At 34.0% G+C, this 19,586-nt stretch overlaps 2 protein-coding genes and 2 pseudogenes across 2 annotated transcripts; 2 read left to right on the top strand and 2 right to left on the bottom strand.

Moving 5' to 3' along the window:
* The first annotated feature begins 4,459 nt into the window (after positions 1-4,459).
* On the top strand, positions 4,460-6,436 carry LOC120113628 (annotated as a pseudogene).
* A 711-nt stretch (positions 6,437-7,147) lies between these two features.
* Positions 7,148-13,441, bottom strand: LOC120113755 (TBCC domain-containing protein 1-like). Its single transcript, XM_039134803.1, has 9 exons — positions 12,888-13,441; positions 11,505-11,645; positions 10,220-10,600; positions 9,858-9,962; positions 8,847-8,987; positions 7,889-8,092; positions 7,689-7,781; positions 7,408-7,519; positions 7,148-7,277 (listed from the first exon to the last, which is right to left on the bottom strand). The coding sequence occupies exons 1-9, from the start codon at positions 13,368-13,370 to the stop codon at positions 7,234-7,236; spliced, it is 1,704 nt and encodes a 567-aa protein (XP_038990734.1). The 5' UTR covers positions 13,371-13,441; the 3' UTR covers positions 7,148-7,233.
* Positions 13,442-14,815: 1,374 nt separating this feature from the next.
* On the top strand, positions 14,816-16,630 carry LOC120113756 (annotated as a pseudogene).
* A 415-nt stretch (positions 16,631-17,045) lies between these two features.
* On the bottom strand, positions 17,046-18,809 carry LOC120113647 (ras-related protein RABA4d-like). Its single transcript, XM_039134728.1, has 2 exons — positions 18,580-18,809; positions 17,046-17,597 (listed from the first exon to the last, which is right to left on the bottom strand). The coding sequence occupies exons 1-2, from the start codon at positions 18,807-18,809 to the stop codon at positions 17,147-17,149; spliced, it is 681 nt and encodes a 226-aa protein (XP_038990659.1). The 3' UTR covers positions 17,046-17,146.
* Positions 18,810-19,586: the final 777 nt, after the last annotated feature.

A 19,586-nucleotide genomic window follows, 5' to 3' on the forward strand; every position in this document is an offset into this window, starting at 1 on the left:
GATCCCATATCTCCTTAGATGTCTTCTTTTCCTCGATGCTTGACAATACTTCATCTGCTAATGCTAGATGAAAGTTTGTCATATCATTCCCGTCCATTTCGATCCATTTGTTGTCATCTATGAAATCCAACGGCCTTTCACTGATAGCTGCTAGACAACCGTTTTTCCTCAGGATGACCTTCATCTTCAATTTCCACAATGAGAAATTTCTCCCATTGAATTTTTCAATATCAAATTTCGTTGCCATAGCTTCTTTTACGGATAGCTCCCACTATTTCACTATCGTGAATAGTTCTCTGAAACCTTCAAAGAATGGGTAATAACCTCTTACTTTCTTATGTTGGATGATCCACCTTTTGGTGGCAACCACAAAGACAATAAGCAAATATTACGCACTCTAATCTGGCTCTGATACCAATTGTTGCGGAAGACGGCTATCGGATAGAGAAAAATCGCAACTGATAATTTGAGAAAATAAAAATGAAGATAAAGAAGACACAAAATTTACGTGGAAAACCCCTAAATAATATATGGTAAAAACAACGGGCAATGGTAGAATAATTTCACTATGAGAAAATATGAATTACAACCTCTCTCGATCTACCAATGAGAAAACAATGATAATTCTCTATTGATAAAAAGGAGAAAACAACTCTCAAGAAACTCTCTAAATTCTCTCTAGTATTTGAAGAAAGCTATAATGTTTTGGGATGGTTTTGAAGCTAAATGAGCTAAGGTATTTATAGTTGAAATCTAAGGGCTAATTTGTAAATACTCTAAAGTTTAGGGATTAAATTTAGTAATTATCCCTTTATTTTTTCAACAATTTGGTTACCTAATTTTTACTACATTAGCCGCCCAAAACCATTTTTCAAGCCGTCCCATTATTATTTATTTACTTTCAACATTTCGAACTCCATAAATCTCAACTGATTAATCTGTATCACATAGAGTTTAAGATAAATACTATTTACAAAATTTAAACATTTAGAATTGATCTATTCTGATTTTGATCTTATAATTTTAATATCTTTTTAAATTTGAGTTATTTCAAGCTTATTTTTTTTTCCTTAATTTTACAGTTGTTATTATCAAAACATTATAATTTTGAATTATGATGACTTTGAATTTGTACTAGATAAATTTGAATAGTTAATTTTTAGAAATATTAAAATAAATTTAAATAAAATAAATAATATTTTAAAATTTGAATAAAAAAGATAGGGTACTGAAAAGAAAGGTTGGGAAAATAAGCAAAATTATATCTTCCATAAATAAAATTAAAATAAATGGCAACCATCACGTAAAGGAAACTACCGACGAAGCGTCATATAAAACAAGTTTTTCAGTTTATTTTAATTTCAACAAACAATAAGCGAAAAGTGTAGCGTTTTAATTTAAGGATAATGATGAACTCCACCCAAAACTAGAAAGGATTAAAATAAACAGTCATTTTTTAGTGACCATTGGAAATTACAGTGTTCAATTTGTCGGTACTGAACGCACAGAATCTATTTGCAGGATTTTTCAAACAGCGTCTCTTCAAATCTTCCGACTAATTTTTTCACAATTTGCCGACAATATTGCCCTGAAAAATGTCGCATCATTCACTCTAAAATTTCCTCCAAATTTTAGGCTAAATTACATGTTCAGCACTTCAAATATCATTTCTGTACCGTTCTGATTATTTAATTATTAATTTTTCCAAAATCATACATAATATTATATTTTAGTTGTAATCACCGTTAAAGGATTAACATAATTGTTGACATATTTTTTTAAAAAAAAGTAAATGATGAAATCAAAATGTAATATTAAATATCATTTTAAAATAAAAAATAATTAAATGACTAAAATAAAATAAAAATGATAGTTAAAATATTAAACATATATTTAACCTAAATTTTATTAAACTTAATAGTTTATTAAACCTTTTATATGTTAAATTCCTAGATTATTAGTTAATATGGAACGCATTTGTCATCTACAAAAACTAACAAATAAATGAAACGTGTATAAAATCTTAATTCGGCTTATAAAGTTAAAAAGTATTCTATCATATATTTATTTGATACTATATTATTCGGAAATATAAAATATATAGACATCAAAATTTTAAATATCTATGTTTATTTATATTATATTATTGAATGATATTAACAATAAATTATTCTCTTTAAAATAATTAGAGGATACAAAGACATTTATACGTGTCTATAATTTACGAATCATATATGTTTTTTTATGGTTGATAAGTCATATACGTTTTTGATGGTTGATAAGTTATGTAGTCAAGGGCATATAATGTGGCTACGACATCTTGTCGATTCTAACAACACAAATACATTCAATTATAATTTTGGCATTACATTTTAGATCAATATATAGAATGATCAATTTGGGAAAAAAATAATGGATGCCTATTAATCTTGCATAGACATAGTATCACATACCTTTTCTATGTTAATTTCCTTATGATCAATTTGTCTTCCCTCTAGGTACGTGATTTAATTTATTATTGACAAGTAATAAATTATTTTTACAATTTCAATGAGCTAATGTAAGTATATTTGTTCTTGTTGGACACATGAGTAGCAAACTTAGATCATCACAATTTTTGAAAGAGATTTGATATATCAAATTATCAATTTTTGAAGTACATGTTAGCAATTATAATTTTTATATTAATATCGTGATAACTTTAAACTTATTTGCTAAATTCACAATTGATAATAAATATAATTTTTGTTTTATGGTTTAAAGAATACTGTATTTCAATATTGATTTGAGGGTTTGCATCTCATCTAAGTTGAGTGTTCCCTTAATTGTACAACATGTGATTCTACCACTTATATGTTAAGTGATTTTTAGTGTTATTTGAGTGATCGTGTATTGTAACAGTTTGGATTCGTACATTCTATTCTTATAGTAGTTATTGATTTAGACGATATTGATTGAAAAGAAAATATATTGATTGGAAAGAAAATATAATGAGTGGTTGACGATTTGAAAGCCATGAATTGTCACATTCTTGATCAATATCTTATTTCAAGCTATGATATTGAGTTTTGAGTGATAGCATGGTATGATTAATGCAACACGGGAAATTGTATCTATTGTTAGATAAAAAATGAATAAGACATATTTATTGACGCGAAAAAAATGTCAACCGAAATAACATCATCGTCATTCAACTAATCAATTATGAAGAAACTCTTCAAACTTGTCATCAACTGCATTGCTTAGAACACCGCATGGTCCACATCATACGTTAATATTTTGCTCCATTATGTCGATTCCATCACAATATTATTATACAAAAGTAGTATCAAACCCAATATTTAACTCGTACATCATATTGATTAGTGATGTTTCGCCATTAGTATCAACATAACTAATCCAACAATTCAATCAATGATGTCACTTTTTTTTTGTTGCTTAGATACCTCTGCAATTGTTATACTAATAATATTGATACCAACAATGTTGGAGATAAATGCCGATGGCAAAAACAATTACGATGAAGACCTTACTAAATAACAACTAATACGAAAAAAATCTCATGTGAAATCGACCACTATCATATTATAAATTTCATTCCCGTAGAAGTCATCTTTTATTTTTATTGTTTATGAGTATCGTATTTTCATTCTTGTTATAATACAATATTTCAATTACATTAAATTTATTCAAGTTGTAATGAGTGTATAATAATTATTTTTTCCTCTTATAATAAGTTAATTTAAATTTATAATAAATTATTCAAGTTTAATATAATTTTGTGTCTTTTAATATTTGTATAAATGATTATTTTGTTCTTATTTATTTTGGAGTAATAACCCATAATATTTTAATATTTAATCAAAATATTTTTTTTGAACAAAAGATAATTTGATTTAATCAAAATTTAAAATATTAAAAACTAAATATTTTAAAAATAAAATAAAAGAAAATGACTAATTATACAAATTAAAATTTACTAACATGAATGTCGAAAAGATTAAAGACGTCCCATACGAAATATGACTTTTAAAAGTTTTGAATGACAAGTTTTACGTTTTATAAAATAATATTAAATTAAAAATAATTTTAAAAGTGTTATTTAAATAAAAGGTCAAGGGAAGGTCACTGTTCATTTTCTTTTATATTTTTATTATTATTTAATTCTCTTTGTAAGTGACAGACAAAAGTTCCTGGGTTCTTGCTGGCATGGAGTCAACTTCAGTGTCAGGTGTCTATTTTTACCTTTATTTTTCATTGGGTTTACTCTAGCAAAAGTCCTCAGGTTATAGATCAAACTTATAAATTAATTCTAAATTTCAGACACTAAAATCATATTGTTCTAATCAGCTTCTTTTTTATTTTTAAAAAGTAATTTTCTTGGGGGTGTTTGTAGAGTGAAGTGAGATAATAATAAATAAATAAAACACTTAATTTTCCTCCCATTTTCATGACCCACAATAAGCAAACAAAAAAGCTCATGAACGGGCAGTAGACAGAGCTCATGGAAATGGCTTCGGGCTCAATGACAGACTCAGGTGGTTCTTCCACCAACTCGTCCACCGAGTCACTCAACGGTTGAAGTTCGGTCAAAGATCTACTTCGAGAGTACATCAGCAGCTGCTGGTGTTGGTGGGACTCCAACCAAGCCAGGTCCGGGTTTCAAGCTCATCCGGGTCGGGTAAGAAGCCCAGGGGTGGAATTGTGCAGAGTGCTCTGCCTCCAAGATGTCAAGTGGAAGGGTGCAAAGTGGATCTGAGTGATGCAAAAGCATACTATTCAAGGCATAAAGTTTGTAGTATGCATTCTAAGGCACCTAAAGTCATTGTTGCTGGTCTTGAGCAAAGGTTTTGTCAGCAGTGTAGCAGGTCAGCCCCCATTTTTAGCTCCCATCTTTCTCCTTTTTCCCAACATTTTTTTGGCCTTTTCCTTCGTAGTAATAGTTCGTTGTAGAGCTTCTAGTGTTCTTAATTTGCAGCTGTTTAATCCAAGTTTCTTGTTCTTAGTGTTTTTTTTTTGGCTTGATGTTTTCGGTTCTTTATGTTCGGATTTGCATAATGGAGTCTATTCTAGTGAAGGGGTATAGACCTTATTTGAGTAACGACTGTAATTTTTGGTTAATTTGTTTTTTTGGCAAAGTGTTTAGATTTTGTCACAATGTTCAACGCTTTGTAGTTTAGGGACATATTGGGAGTTATTTAGATTTTCTATGTACTGATGAACGATTTTAGGTGATGCAGCTTTAGATAATGCTTGAATTATATTTTCTTGCCATACTGGGTTGCAAAAGGAAGAATCATCCTTTTGTTGTATAGCCATCTATTTCTTGTTGTTTGGTTTGATTTCATGTGGTAGTTTCTATTCAGGTTTCATCAGCTTCCTGAATTTGACCAAGAGAAACGGAGTTGCCGTAGGCGGCTAGCAGGTCATAATGAGCGAAGGAGGAAACCGCCACTGGGATCATTGTTATCCTCTCGTTATGGCCGCCTTTCTTCATCTATTACTGGTTAGATTTGTCATCTTTTATTTTGAAATTCTTCTTTGTTAGGTAATCGCAAGAGAATGACTTGCAGTTTCTACTATACCGTGTGATACTTAATGGCGTGCCAATTTGATGCTTGTTACAACAGAAAGCGGCAATAGAGGTGGAAGCTTTATCATGGATTTCACGGCTTACCCGAGGCTTTCCAGAAGGGATGTGTGGCCGCCATCGAGATCGTCAGAACACGTGTCTGTAAACCAAAACACGGCTACAGGATGGGTTCCACATCCATGGCAAAACAATTCAGAGTCTCCTTCATCAAACTTTTTCCTGCAGGGAACTCCAGCCGAGACTGGCTTTTCTAGTGCTGGGATTCCTTCGGGAGAATGCTTAACGGGAGTTGTTGATTCAAACCGTGCTCTCTTCTGTCAAATCAACCATGGGGCTCCAGAAATCAGGCATGACTCCTGGGATAAACGACATGATAAATACTGACGTCTCTTCTTCTGTGTCTCAACCAGTAATGCCTCATGGTGCAGTATGACCCCTACTCAAACGCCTCTTGGGGTTCAAAGGCAACAACTCCGGTAGTAGCTCTCACGAGATACCACCTCATTTCGGTCTGGAACAGTTCTCAGAGCCTGTTAACAGTCAATTTTCCGGTGGGCTTCAGTTGTCTCACCAAAGCAGGAGGCAATATATGGAACTTGAGCCGTCTGATATGGACAACACCTCCATGCAGCATATTCGCCGCACTCTCTAGTTTGCTGTGATTCTCGTTACTGTGGGTGTTGGCAAGTTGTGTCTAAAACTAATGTCGTGTACTTTTCAGTGTTTTTGGCTTCTCTCTAGGTTTGCTGTGATTCTCGTTACTGAGGGTGTTGGTAAGTGTGTCTAAACTTATGTCGTGTACTTTGCAGTGTTTTTGGCTTCGGATTTTAGCTCTATGCAGCTGCAATTGTTGGTTGTTTTGTGCCTAAAACTTACTTTTAAGTGTTTTCATCATCTGATTTCCGCTCCAAGTGGGTCATTGAAAACCCAAACAATCCGTTATTTGTGTACGTGTAAAGTTAAAACATGCTAAATGACATGCTTTTCGTAATCTGAAACTTCGCTTAAAAGAATGCTTGTGAATCATGCAAGTTTGATTTTCATGGCTTTAACAAGTCGATTCCATAGCTCTCTGGACAAATGCAGAGTTTTGTTGCAAGTGTAAATTTGCCAATTAGGTACTATCCAAATGTTACAAATGTTGTAACAAATCAAATATTTACAAAACAAGGCTGTCGCAGTTATTCTCAGTAGGTTACTGTAAATGTTACCCCCAAGATAATTTGTATACCTAAACTGTTGTAACATTTGTAGTAGCCTACCGTTTTTATTACCTTACGGTAAGCTTCTTTTCCATAGCATTTTCAATATACTGAACCGGCGACCGGTTTAACTCGAATCTGCTCTGGTTTTTTACGACATTGGTGCCATCAAGACCAAATTTAAGAGCAAAAGAGAAGAAAAACCTGGATACAAAGAAATTTCAGAATTTGAACTCACAGGGATCGACCGAAGGAGAAATAACCAATCACAAGTTAACAAATACTACAAAAATAAATTATTTCTTTTCATCAAAAAAGAACATTACATTGAGATTAGCATCTCGGCACATGAGCCAATCCATAAAATTTCCCGAAAGAAAGCCGTAAACTATATTCTTCTATACCTCGTCGAAACATGCTGCATGACTGTCTGAGGTATCAGTCGCTTTGTAGACAGTACAGTTGACGAATATTTCCAGAAGCTGCCATATAATATTATCAACAAACCCAAGTAAACAACTAGAACCACGAATCCGCCAGAACAATAATGAAAATCGCCAATATGGAAATGTAAGATGAACTTAAACAAAGAAAAGATAGAAATTGACTTACCATATAACCAGTCTCTGAAGTACACGTGAAGAGCACTCGATAACTCTCTTTTCCGATTTTCTTCAAGAGGTGCTTCTCTCAATATTTGCTTTATCTCACTTAAATTATTTTGCTGTAGATAACATTGGGAAGAAGGCACAATTTCAGTTGACTCAAAATTGAAAGTTGAAAAATATCAAGCATTAATTTTAAATAAACATTGATTCTGGGATTGTAGGTAAAAACGACTCAAACTATAAAGTCAAAAGTTTGTCATCCTCCGTTAGGCTTAGTGAATTTACATTTCTCTGTTGAGATGTCAAGTAAGCATCAGGTAAGGGGAAAGGGTTGTCCTTTGTCGATCCAGTAGATGCACCTTCAAACCAGTTTGGAATCTGTGTTTAAGAAATGCTTATGTCATCCTCTAACAATATCAATGATTCAATAAATAAAAAGATGCACAAGTACCCCAAGCTTAGAAATGAAATACACCTAAGCTTACCAGGAAACTTGTGAACTGATCGGGATCTAGGCGTGTAGTTGACTCGGTTTGAGCATCAGAAACACCTGCAGGATGAGATAATGAATCATGTGGATCAACCGCTCCAATTGGCAAAGCTTCGTCCCATTTATTGATAGTTGACAAGATGCCGACATCAGCCATGTGCTCCTCCAATTGGGAGTAGTACGTATTATACGGAGCCACCTGACAATTTAAGAAAAGATTTTCCAAACTGTCGGTATTCCTAAGTATTCAAGTTCATACAGGTGATAACACCCAAAAACCAACACGAAATACATGCAAGATGGAACTGAAAAGTGAAAAATGTTATGTATGGGGCCCATATCTAGCAGCTGGAGAAAGAAACAAAGAATGCCTTCTTAGGATGCTCTCCTCCTGTAATCTGGAAGGGTTCTTATTCTGTTTTGCAGCATAATTAGATATCGATATGCTAAAATTAAAATTTGAGAAATATACTGTCCATAATAATGATAAGCTGATAGCATCAATTTGCATTAAGATGTCCAGAAGAAAATTCCAAATTGCCCACCATTGCAAATTAACAGATAGAATGGATAAGACAGCAACAATAGCCAACCAATGATGACAGTACAAACAAATCAAATGCTAAATGCAAGCTCAAACAAATGTTCAAAGACCTTAGTTTAGAAAATATGTATAAAAGATCACAGAAGTTTAGCTAAAAGTAATTTTTCTTGCTTGTCAGTTGAGGTTACTAAGAATGACCAAGTTGTTATAATAACCTTAATAACATTCTCCTACCCCTTGTGCCCCGTGTCCAGCATATGGATCATTGACTAATTGAATTTCTTTCCCCCATCAATTAAGACTAGTTGGGAATTACTCAGAAGTTAATTTATAATACTCACTGCAAAACTCAAGTGCCATTAAATTAGATTCCCGTTGCAATGTAAAGTGGTTGGCTTGGTTCACTCACCTGTAGCTTGTTGTTATCGCCAAGAACAAGGGGACGTTGGTTCACTCCCAAAAAGAATACACACTCACGACAATTGGCAATGCAGACTCGTTTCGCTGCTATAATCACATGAACACGTTCACAGTGTTCAATTCTTACAGACTGCAATGACCAAAAGATGTCATATTAGATTCATGATTGAGAGCACGATTGACAGTTAAGGTGTGTAGACATCAGATTGACAGTTTTACAAGGGAGTACAGTAAGTTAAAAAAAATATGAAAAGGGAGGAGGTGGAGAAGCACATAAAGTGTTCTCATAAGAGAGAATTATTGCAACAGTAAAGACTAATACAAAACCATAATTAGATGACAGAGTTTCAAAAATGAGAAAATTGAGTCTTTACATTACACCTAGAGACATTCCAACCATGAACAATTCAAGATCAGACGTGCTAGGCAGATGAAAGGAAAGATACAAGAGCCCTATCCTAAAAGTAAAACATAAGGAATCAAACAGTAAGATGTATGATCACCTTTCAATTGTCTTTGGTAACTTCTTTAATAGTGATTGACATTTTCCAGTCAGTAGAACAGTGAATAAGAACATTAAAGGAGAAACAACAGAACAAATTGATTTCCGAGTTTCAGTTCAAAAGACCAGAGATATGTTCTCAGCAATTTGAACATGACTGTATTAACAAAGGAAAAACAAATCTGTATCCAAATTAAAATGTTCCAGTGGTTCCAAAAATTAATGCAACAATAGTTAACAGCACAAAAGGCAAGGCAATGATACCTTGCCAACAGCTCCAAGAACAATAGTGCATCCGAGCATCCATAAATGACAACATATCTCAAAGGCGCTAAAATGTAAATAGTTGAATCATGGCAATTAATAACTGAAATTATAAAATCATGTAAAGTTAGAGGTGTTTCAAGCCGACAAATCTGTATCCAAATTAAAATGTTCCAGTGGTTCCAAAAATTAATGCAACAATAGTTAACAGCACAAAAGGCAAGGCAATGATACCTTGCCAACAGCTCCAAGAACAATAGTAGCATCCGAGCATCCATAAATGACAACATATCTCAAAGGCGCTAAAATGTAAATAGTTGAATCATGGCAATTAATAACCTGAAATTATAAAATCATGTAAAGTTAGAGGTGTTTCAAGCCGCATCGTACTTAAATGTAAAACAATCATCAATACTTCAATAAAAGTTGTTGGAATAATTGGATATCAAACGATAATTATTGGACCCTTCAATTTTGAGGAAAGCAGTACGCTAATTGGTCTATGCCAACAACTTTTAGGTTTTGCCAAAGTACACAGCAAATACCCCATGAAAATTGTCAGGTTTCATGAAACCACAATGCAAACATAAACTAACCTTCACAGAAGAATTGTTAATATCAGATGCCTGCTTTACATAAGATGATTTAGAGACTCCCTCAATGAAACATGGACTCCTCGCACTAGGTAAGGCTTTGGCTGAACGTGGACTAGCATCAGTCATAGTAACATCCTGGTCAGAGCCACTAGAAGGACCATTTTCTTTTGCAGAAGCCTTTTCAGGAATGCGTTCCAAAGAAGAAGCTATATTTTGCAGAAGCCAATCATGAACTTGTGATACTGGAACAGGCACAGCAGGCATGTCTGGATCTGAATTAGCAAAAAAAGGAGCAGCTTGGTTTAAAGGAACTGTTTCAGATCCCTTATCATCGAATTGAATCAGAAAACCAAGGTGCTCAAACCCTTCCATAGTTAAAACCTGAAGGAACAGTAGTTACATGAGCAAACCAACAAAATATAGAGTAAGAGATACACAACAATGAGAAAGAAATAGTGAAAGACCAAGCACACATAGTAAGAAAGTTATGACAGCCTGTCTGATAACTAAGAGGAAGAATTAAGAGACTATAACAAAGCAAAAGATTACAAAATGATACGGCATGGTCAAATTGGCTCATATTTCAGAAAGATTCATAAGAGCTCCAATTTACATTCTGAACATTTTTCAACGAAATAACTCATGTTAAAGTCAGAGATTGATTACTGAAAACATGGCTGAGTTCTTTTACCCTCTTTCAGTTAAAATTGCCTGCATTTCTTATTTCATACACACAAATGAGGACCCAACTTTCCTTGCATCATAAAGACAGGTTTAGCACTAAAACAAACCATTCCTAATGCAAGGAAACCAATGCATAAAGAGAGAATCTGCACTTTAAGGATCCGGTTGTTCCATAACAAATGGAAGGGTTTTTATACCTATTGCAAAGTTATCAATAAAACAATCCAGGCAATGCCCTCAAAGACTAGAACATAGAACACATAAGGACATTTTATAAAAAGCCAGATTACATCCCAGCTCAAAACTATTCTACATGAATGTTTGGCTCTACTAAGTGCAACCACTTAAATCATTCCACTGTGCTTTCACCTTTTATCCTTAAGACTACAGTTACCACATGGTAGGCCTACAAAATTGCACTCCATATATGAACTACAAAGACATCAATAATTAAAATGCAACAAAAGATTATTCTGAAACCAACAAAAATAATTGCAACCCTTGACTCATATTTCAACTTTCTCAGTTTTGATTGTATTGAGAAATACAAAACTGAAAAGAACACTCCAAACTACATATAGCAAGAAGTAGTACTACAAACCAGAGACTCTTCCCCTTCCCCTTCCACAGGCTCTGACAGAAGAAAGAGAATATTAGCCAAGTGCTTTTGCAGATAGGAGAGCTGGTGGGCCTCTTCATCAGCTGGTGATGGCATAAATCGACGGCTGTTGCTGCGGACAAGCTACAATGAGAAGAACCACCAACGCAAGTATAAGTGTGTGATTCACTGTAATGTCTGCAACCATTAATTTCAAATAGCAAATAGATCTATAATTCTTACAAATGATTAGAGAATGGTGAGATCCATGTTAATGAGATACATAGCTGGATATGGCGATTAGCAAATGCTCCCACTATCTCAGATTCTAATAACAATCTCCCCAGCCACAGTGCCAGCAAAATTAATCATATTTTACAGCAATCTTAAAGCAGCAGGGAGAGGGGGAAATAAAAACATGAACAATCAAACTAAAGAAATAAAAACTCTGCCTCTCGATTTCTATTCATTATATTTTTGCACAGCACCCATCCCAATTTCTTAGGCTTAAAAAATGCAATAATACATTCTTTAGAACAAAAAAAAACATGGTGAGGACTATAACTTTAAACTTATGCTCCCTCACAGTTATTAGTTTTGTTGTTTTCCTTTTTCTTATAATGGTCTTTTTGGGTGTGGTTAAATTAATGATTTATTTGTGTGTCCAGAACCCATCCCAACTTCTTAAGCTTATAAATGCTGAAATGCCTCGCATGTATAACTAAAAAAAAGAAACAAATAGTATAACCAAACACATGGAGCACTATAATTTTAAGCCTGTGCTACCTTTTAGTTATTACTTTTGACCCCCCTCTAGTGGTCTCCTTGGCTGCTATTTTGAATTGAGCTAAAAGACAACACCGATGGATAAAATGATGTTTATTTCTTTATATGCATTTTTAAGAACTAACAAAAACATAGATCATATCCAAAAAATAAAGCAAAATCCTATTTTATCAAAATAAATACATAAAATGTAAAACATACTTAAACATAATTATTAAGTATAAACTATAATCATGCAATGTTGGCATAAAAAAAATTAAATTAATGCTTTAGTATATTAAAAGACTTTTTGCATAGTATTTGCACCCAAAACACAAGTACTATGCACCAGACATAGCGTCAATTATCCAAAAGATTCAAAACTTCAGGTTGCCAATTGCCAAAATATGGAACCACAACTAGCTCTTTCCCAAATGCCAACCAAGAGTCAATTTTTTGTTATTGTGAATTTTCCAAAATGGCCATGAATCTACCACATTGTATAAAATAACATTGATATTAAATCAATAACTACATATGTTTCAACAACTACGTATCCAATTAAAAAAACCAAGTTTCACCCTTGAAAAAACAGAAATGACGTAGGGTCAAATTTCTTACCTGCAAAGGCGAAAGGGCCGACAAGTAACCATCAAAGGCAGACGTGGAAGGCCAGACATCCGCAACCGCGGCGGAGTCCTTGTGTGAGCGCGGCAAAAGCCTCTTATACGATTGTATGTACAAAAACAGGATCAGATCACGAAAATCGGCACCAACGGCGTCGACATCATCAGGGCGGGCGGCCACGAGCGGGTCGGTTTCAGAATGAAGAACCGACGCAAGAGTTTCGATGACTAGACGCGCATGTTCCGATGAGATCTGGAGCAACTCGGCAACGGCATCCGAGTCGACTCGTTGAGTTGAGGACGATGAAAGCTTTTGCTTAAGAGGGGTTATTGCTTCAACCGGGTCGTTGAATATGAGCTTCTGGATTGGTAGGAGACCGTGCTCGAAAGGCTCGCGTCGCGGATGTATGATAGCTATCGGTATTGGATTCGGATCCGTGTCGCCCGATGACGTTGATGGCTCGATGGGGTCGGCCATCGCTTTGATTTAAGATAGCCTTTTTTTGTTTGCTTGAAATGAAAAAAAAAATAGAGTTTTTGCGATCTCGGCGGAAAACAGGGTGTTGTAGTAGGGGAAGAGAGGGTCATTCGGTGAGGTCAGGGTATACTGAAGCTGGTTACGTGGCTTGATTTAATTGGTTGTAATTTAACGTTATATACTTTTTTCTTTTCTTTGAGGGGTGGATACTAATTGTTGTAATGCACTATATGATTATATACTGGAATAAATATTTAAAGTACACGCTGACTAATTTTTTCATTATTAGCCATCTTAACCGGTAAAGTACATGGTTTAGCTTTTGTTACGCTGTAAATCTTTTTTAGAAAAAAAGATAAAATATAATAAAAACAACACAACTTCATTATAAAGATTCGAACAAAAATAAAACTAAAATATTACATTGAAGGTAAGATAATATATGTTAATAATTTGATTTATAAACAATTTATGTACATACTACAAATATAATTGCTTGAACTTAAATCTTTAAAAAAAATATTTTTTTCATATCACTAAAATCATTCAATAAATTTTAAATAAGGATGATTTTAAATAATTAAATATCATATAATAATGATAAAGTATATTCATTATTATCAAATATATTAATACTATTTTAAATTTAAATGATATCATTGACTTCAATCAATATAAATCTTTGCTATTATATAAATAACTTAATTGATAAAATTGTATTATTATTTTTGTAAAAATTAAATAAAATAATAATTTCTCAATAATTTAAATTTAAATTAAAATATCAAATTAAATTTAATATATCGCCTTATATATTAAATTGATTCATATATAATTCATACAAAAGATTATTTATTATTTTTTAAAATTATAAATATGATTATAATTATCAATATAAATTATACATATCCAAATAACTATTATAAAATACAAGTTATTTAATAATAAAAATATATCCAAATAATTTAACAATAAAACTCAAAATAAAAATATCAAGACATTAAATTTATCATTGAATCAAGCCATAAATAACAAGACTATTCATTCTATTTTACTTTAAACCGTCTTTTAATTATTTTACTTCATATATTTTCCAACTTAAAGTACGACTATATATATTTTTCACGAATTACAAATACTGTTATGCTACCTAGAAGTGGGAAAACCTAGATTAAAAGCTGTTAAATATAAAAAAAAATCTACAAATGGATCAGCAATGGTTGTAGTTTGGTGGTGAGAGATCCACGTTGTGGCCGTGGAGACCTGGGCTCGAATCCGGCAGCCCCAGTTATGTTTTCTTTTTTCACGCTTGCTATGTCACCGAAAAAAATGTTTGGCCCATAGTTTTTCTTGGTTCTTAAGTGGGCAATAATTTCGGATTGGATTGGATCGTTTCATCAATTTATTCATAACCCCAAACCCTTACCTCCAAGTCACTTCAATTTCATTCTCCATAAAAACCCTAATCATTTCCACTCAAATTCACAGTTTCAAACGCCTCACCGAAGAGCAGAAAGGGTTTAGAGAAGAAATGGCGGCCAAAAGGAAGAGCCCCGTCAAGTCCCGAAACCCAGATCTCATTCGTGGTGTAGGCAAGTATTCCAGGTCTCAAATGTACCACAAGCGTGGCCTTTGGGCCATCAAGGCCAAACACGGCGGCGTTTTCCCCTGCCATGATCCCCAGCCTAGGGCCCCAGCTGCCGCCGAGTAGCCGCCCAGGTTTTACCCAGCTGACGATGTCAAGAAGCCTCTTCTAAATAAGCGCAAGCCTAAACCCACCAAGCTCAGGTTCTTATATGAAATGATTTATTCATTTGTAGATCTCTCTTAAGGTTGCTTGTTTCTCATTGTTAGATTTTGCCCTTCTTTGTTTTATTTGTTTAGAGCAAGCATTACTCCTGGTACGGTGTTGATTTTGTTGGCTGGTAGATTTATGGGGAAGAGAGTTGTATTTTTGAAGCAGCTTCCTTCTGGGCTTCTTTTGGTCACTGGTATTTTTTTCTTCTTCCTCACTTCTGTTTCTTTAAATGTATATGCATACATTAATACATATGCCTATGTTTTGTTTCTTAGCTGAACACATTTTTGGAAACTATCTTGAAGAAATGAAACCAGTAACTGCCACTGTGATTCTAAATTTCTAGTAGTGTTCGATTGGTAAATCTTTCCGTAACCAAACCGAAGATCAGCTAATTTAACTTAAATAAAATGTTAATGGTTGACTTGACTGAATTTTTTATTAACCTAGCTGAATTAATTTTGGTTGGTTAGTTCAATTTTAACTGAAAAATGGAGCACTTCGATCAAAGACAGTTGCAAATCATTCTAAAGTAATAAATTATGGAAATTAATTGATTAGACTGTGGCTGTTTGAACTGATATATCTGTGTTTTTCTCAAGCAAAATGCTGTGCTTTTGCTTTTGTTCCACATCTGCTTATATGTTGAATCCTGTAATGATACAATCCATTTAACCATTCAACATGCATGTGTTTAAGCCCTGCGATCATGGATCATGATCAAGATTTACTCGGGTGCCATTTGTAGATACTGTCTACGTGTGCCTCTTGTGGATCTTATACGGAGGCTTGGTTATTGATACACGTTTGTTGTTTCTAGTAAACTAGTGGCTCTTTTTATTTGATTCTCTCATGCTTTTTCTTATATTTGGATCATGTTTCACTGTAGGACCATTCAAGATCAATGGTGCTCCTCTAAGGCGGGTAAACCAATCCTATGTTATTGCAACTTCTACCAAGCTTGACATCTCTGGAGTTAACGTAGAGAAGTTTGATGACAAGTACTTTGTCAAGGAAGTTGAGAAGAAGAAAAAGAAGGGTGAGGGAGAGTTCTTCGAAGCTGAAAAAGAGGTTAGCATTCAGTGTAATTTAAGCTTGTCCTGAATAAGCTAATCTATTTTGAGATGCTTTATTTTTCCTCAACATATTATATAGGATAAGAAGAAGCTGTCAGAAAACAAGAAAGAAAACCAGAAAGCTGTTGACGCCTCTTTAATAAAGTCCATCGAGGGAGTCCCGGATTTGAAAGCCTACCTTGCTGCAAGATTTTCCTTGAAGTCTGGCATGAAGCCTCATGAACTTGCCTTCTAGAAGTAACTTGCATTTAGCTTAACTGTTTTACTTTGCTGTTCTTTGGCTTTGAGTATTAGTGGTCATATCGTAATATCGGTGTTGTCTATACGGAAACCATCTTTTGTTTTTTTTATACCAACTTTTGATATGCAAGAACCCCAAATTTCCATTTTTTTTGTGTTTTGTGCAAATCTGATTGGAGCTTGTTCTGGTTATCTTTTCAATTTTTATTTTGATTGAATTTATATATTAGGGTGTTTTGGATTTCCTAACTGATCTAACATTTAATTATTGGCCAATAGGGCGTTGAGTTGATAATTTTCTTGCTCAGATTTGCTCGTTATTGGTCCTCCATTATCATGACTTTCTCAATTGAAATAAAAAAAATCATATAAATTCGAAACTTTATCAATAAAATTTCATGAAATTGAAACTTGGTTCGATCATGCAAGATAAAGAAGGCCAGAGGAAGAAATAAAATAATTAAATATCAATTGATCAAGGACTCGTACTGTCAACCGAGACTATTAATTAACAACCTTTACCTATGAAATCTGGATGTACTTTTTTATAATAATTACACAACAAATAAATCCTAAATTAACAAATAAAAAAAGCTTGGCAAAATTATATCAAAAGAAAGTTTAGCCAAAAAGGAAAGAAAAACAATGGTAAGTTATTAGAATTAGGATGATCCACCACAGCAGCCGCCTTGCTTTTGGGTTTGCGGCTCTTGATTGGGAACAATAATCCGGGTTCCCCTAAGAAGACCGGCACCGCCATTGGTGTCTGACTCATCATTAGCAGAAAGGGTTTTCTTGCTGATTATTCGGTATATCTCTGTTAAAATTGTCAGAAATGCTGTTTCAACATTGGTCGATTCTAGAGCTGATGTCTCCATGAAGAACAGGTTCTCTCTTTGAGCAAACTCTTGTGCATCTTCCCTTGGAACTGCTCTTAGGTTCCCCAAGTCACACTTGTTGCCGATGAGCATTACAACGATGTTCTTATCCGCATGTCCCCTCAATTCCTCTAGCCACGTAGCCATATTGTCGAATGAGTGACGCTTGGTCATATCGTAAACTAACATTGCTCCTACAGCCCCTCGGTAGTATGCAATAGTCACCGCCCTGTACCTGATAGGAGAACAATAGAAGGATCACTTTCGCCATACCATACAGCATGAAGGAAACAAAATGCCGTTGTTTGATGCAACAAAACAAGGTTCCATAAGCATTAATCTGCTTGAGTAAAGATTATTTGATTAGATTCATGAAACTTTGCTAAACAATAATTCTCTCCTACATCATCTAGTGCAGTTTTTCTGTCACCTGAGTTTTTCATGTCCAAATGTTCAATATCTACCATCAATTGTCGTTTACTTTCAGCACAAATTCAGCCCAGCATAAAGTTCTAAACAATCTGATATTAAGTCGGAAAATACTCGAGCCTAGCATTCGAGACAACTCTAATACAATTCCATCACAAATGAAAAGACAAACATACTATTAATAGCATAAATTACATGACACTGCTTTACAGCGTCAGAAATATATCTTCTAATTTGAAATATTTCAGAATATGTAACCGGTAGAAAATGAGTATGTATCTTCAACAACACCAAAATTTTGAAGTCTTCATTGGAGGACTAAGAATTTTTCCCTGAATACCGTTAAAACCCATTCCTAGATGTATTTGCCTGGCCAAGCAGCTCAACTGCTATGACCATGGCATTGCCTTCCACTTTGAACAGCCTTTTAGTGTCACTAATTGAATTGAAAAGATCTGCCTCACATTAACCAAATTAGAAAATCTCGACCCACCAAATCCCTTGGGTTCAACTAAGTAATCTTTAAGCAACCAATGCATCATCATCTCCAAAATTTAACCATAAGACAGGCAACTATGATTTTACATGTCATCATTGACAAACGTAAAAAATATGATAACTTTCTTATCAGATTCTGGTTTCTTTAATTTCATTTTGGAATCATTTCCAATGCATATCATTTGCCTACTACAAGTACTACTCTAAATTATTTCATTTCCTCAAATCTTTTTTTTTTTTTTGCATATCAACTAATTGAAAATTTCAGGCATATACAAGTAAAATGTAACCTTTCTTGGCCAGCAGTATCCCAAATTTGGGCTTTAACAGTTTTGTTATCAATCTCAAGGGTTTTAGGCTGGAATTCAGCGCCAATTGTGGCTTTCGAATCCAAACTGAATTGGTTCCGGGAGAAACGCGAAAGCAGCTGAGATTTCCCAACCGCTGAATCCCCAATCAAAACCACTTTGAATACATAATCAATCTTTTGATTGAAATCCCCACCGCGGATGCTTGACATTATCACCACCCAATAAAAAATTCTCTCCCCCCCCCGTAAAATCGATCCACCGCTCAGAATCCAGAAATTAATTCGTTCATAAAAATGCAACCATCAAATCATATAAAACATAGGTGATTACGGTTAATCGTGTGCATCTGGTAGATTATACAAGAGAAAAAATAAGTTACGCATGCCATGGTTATAGATCAAAGCCACACATTGAAGCGCCAAAAATGAAAGATGGTGAATAGAAAGAGGTCGAGATGGGAATTGGAAATTAGGGTTAGGGCTAGGGTTTAGGGCCAGAGGAGGAAGAAAAACAGATAATTTTGGGATTTTTTGAAAGGCATGTTTTTCTGTTAAGACGTCAAAACACCAACGGTCAGTGCGGGGCCCATTAACGGTTTTTGCTTATTGCTGCTTTAAAAGAAAAAGGTTGGGTGTAGTGCACGGCTGCATTCACACCGATTTTTAGGTGTAGCTTCTTTTTTTCTTTTTTATATATAGATTTTTTTTCTTTTTATATAAAGAAAGGGGGGGGGGGGGTAAACGAAAAATAGCAACTCAAATGTGAAAATGTATATTGAAAAGAATGAGTAAATTTATATCCCTTCTAAAATTATTATTTTTAAATTATTTAATATTATCATAAAGACTTTGTTATGCTTATTTAGATTAAAATATGTACTAAAGTTCGTGTACTTTTCATATGTTACTAATTAAATAATTAAATTAACTTTTTAAAATTTAGTCCCCTTACTTTCTAAATTAAATAATTTCAACTTCAATTGTTAC

This window comes from Hibiscus syriacus, unplaced genomic scaffold (genome assembly GCF_006381635.1).
Source record: "Hibiscus syriacus cultivar Baekdansim isolate YM2019G1 unplaced genomic scaffold, ASM638163v2 tig00110213_pilon, whole genome shotgun sequence".
Taxonomy (NCBI): domain Eukaryota; kingdom Viridiplantae; phylum Streptophyta; class Magnoliopsida; order Malvales; family Malvaceae; genus Hibiscus; species Hibiscus syriacus.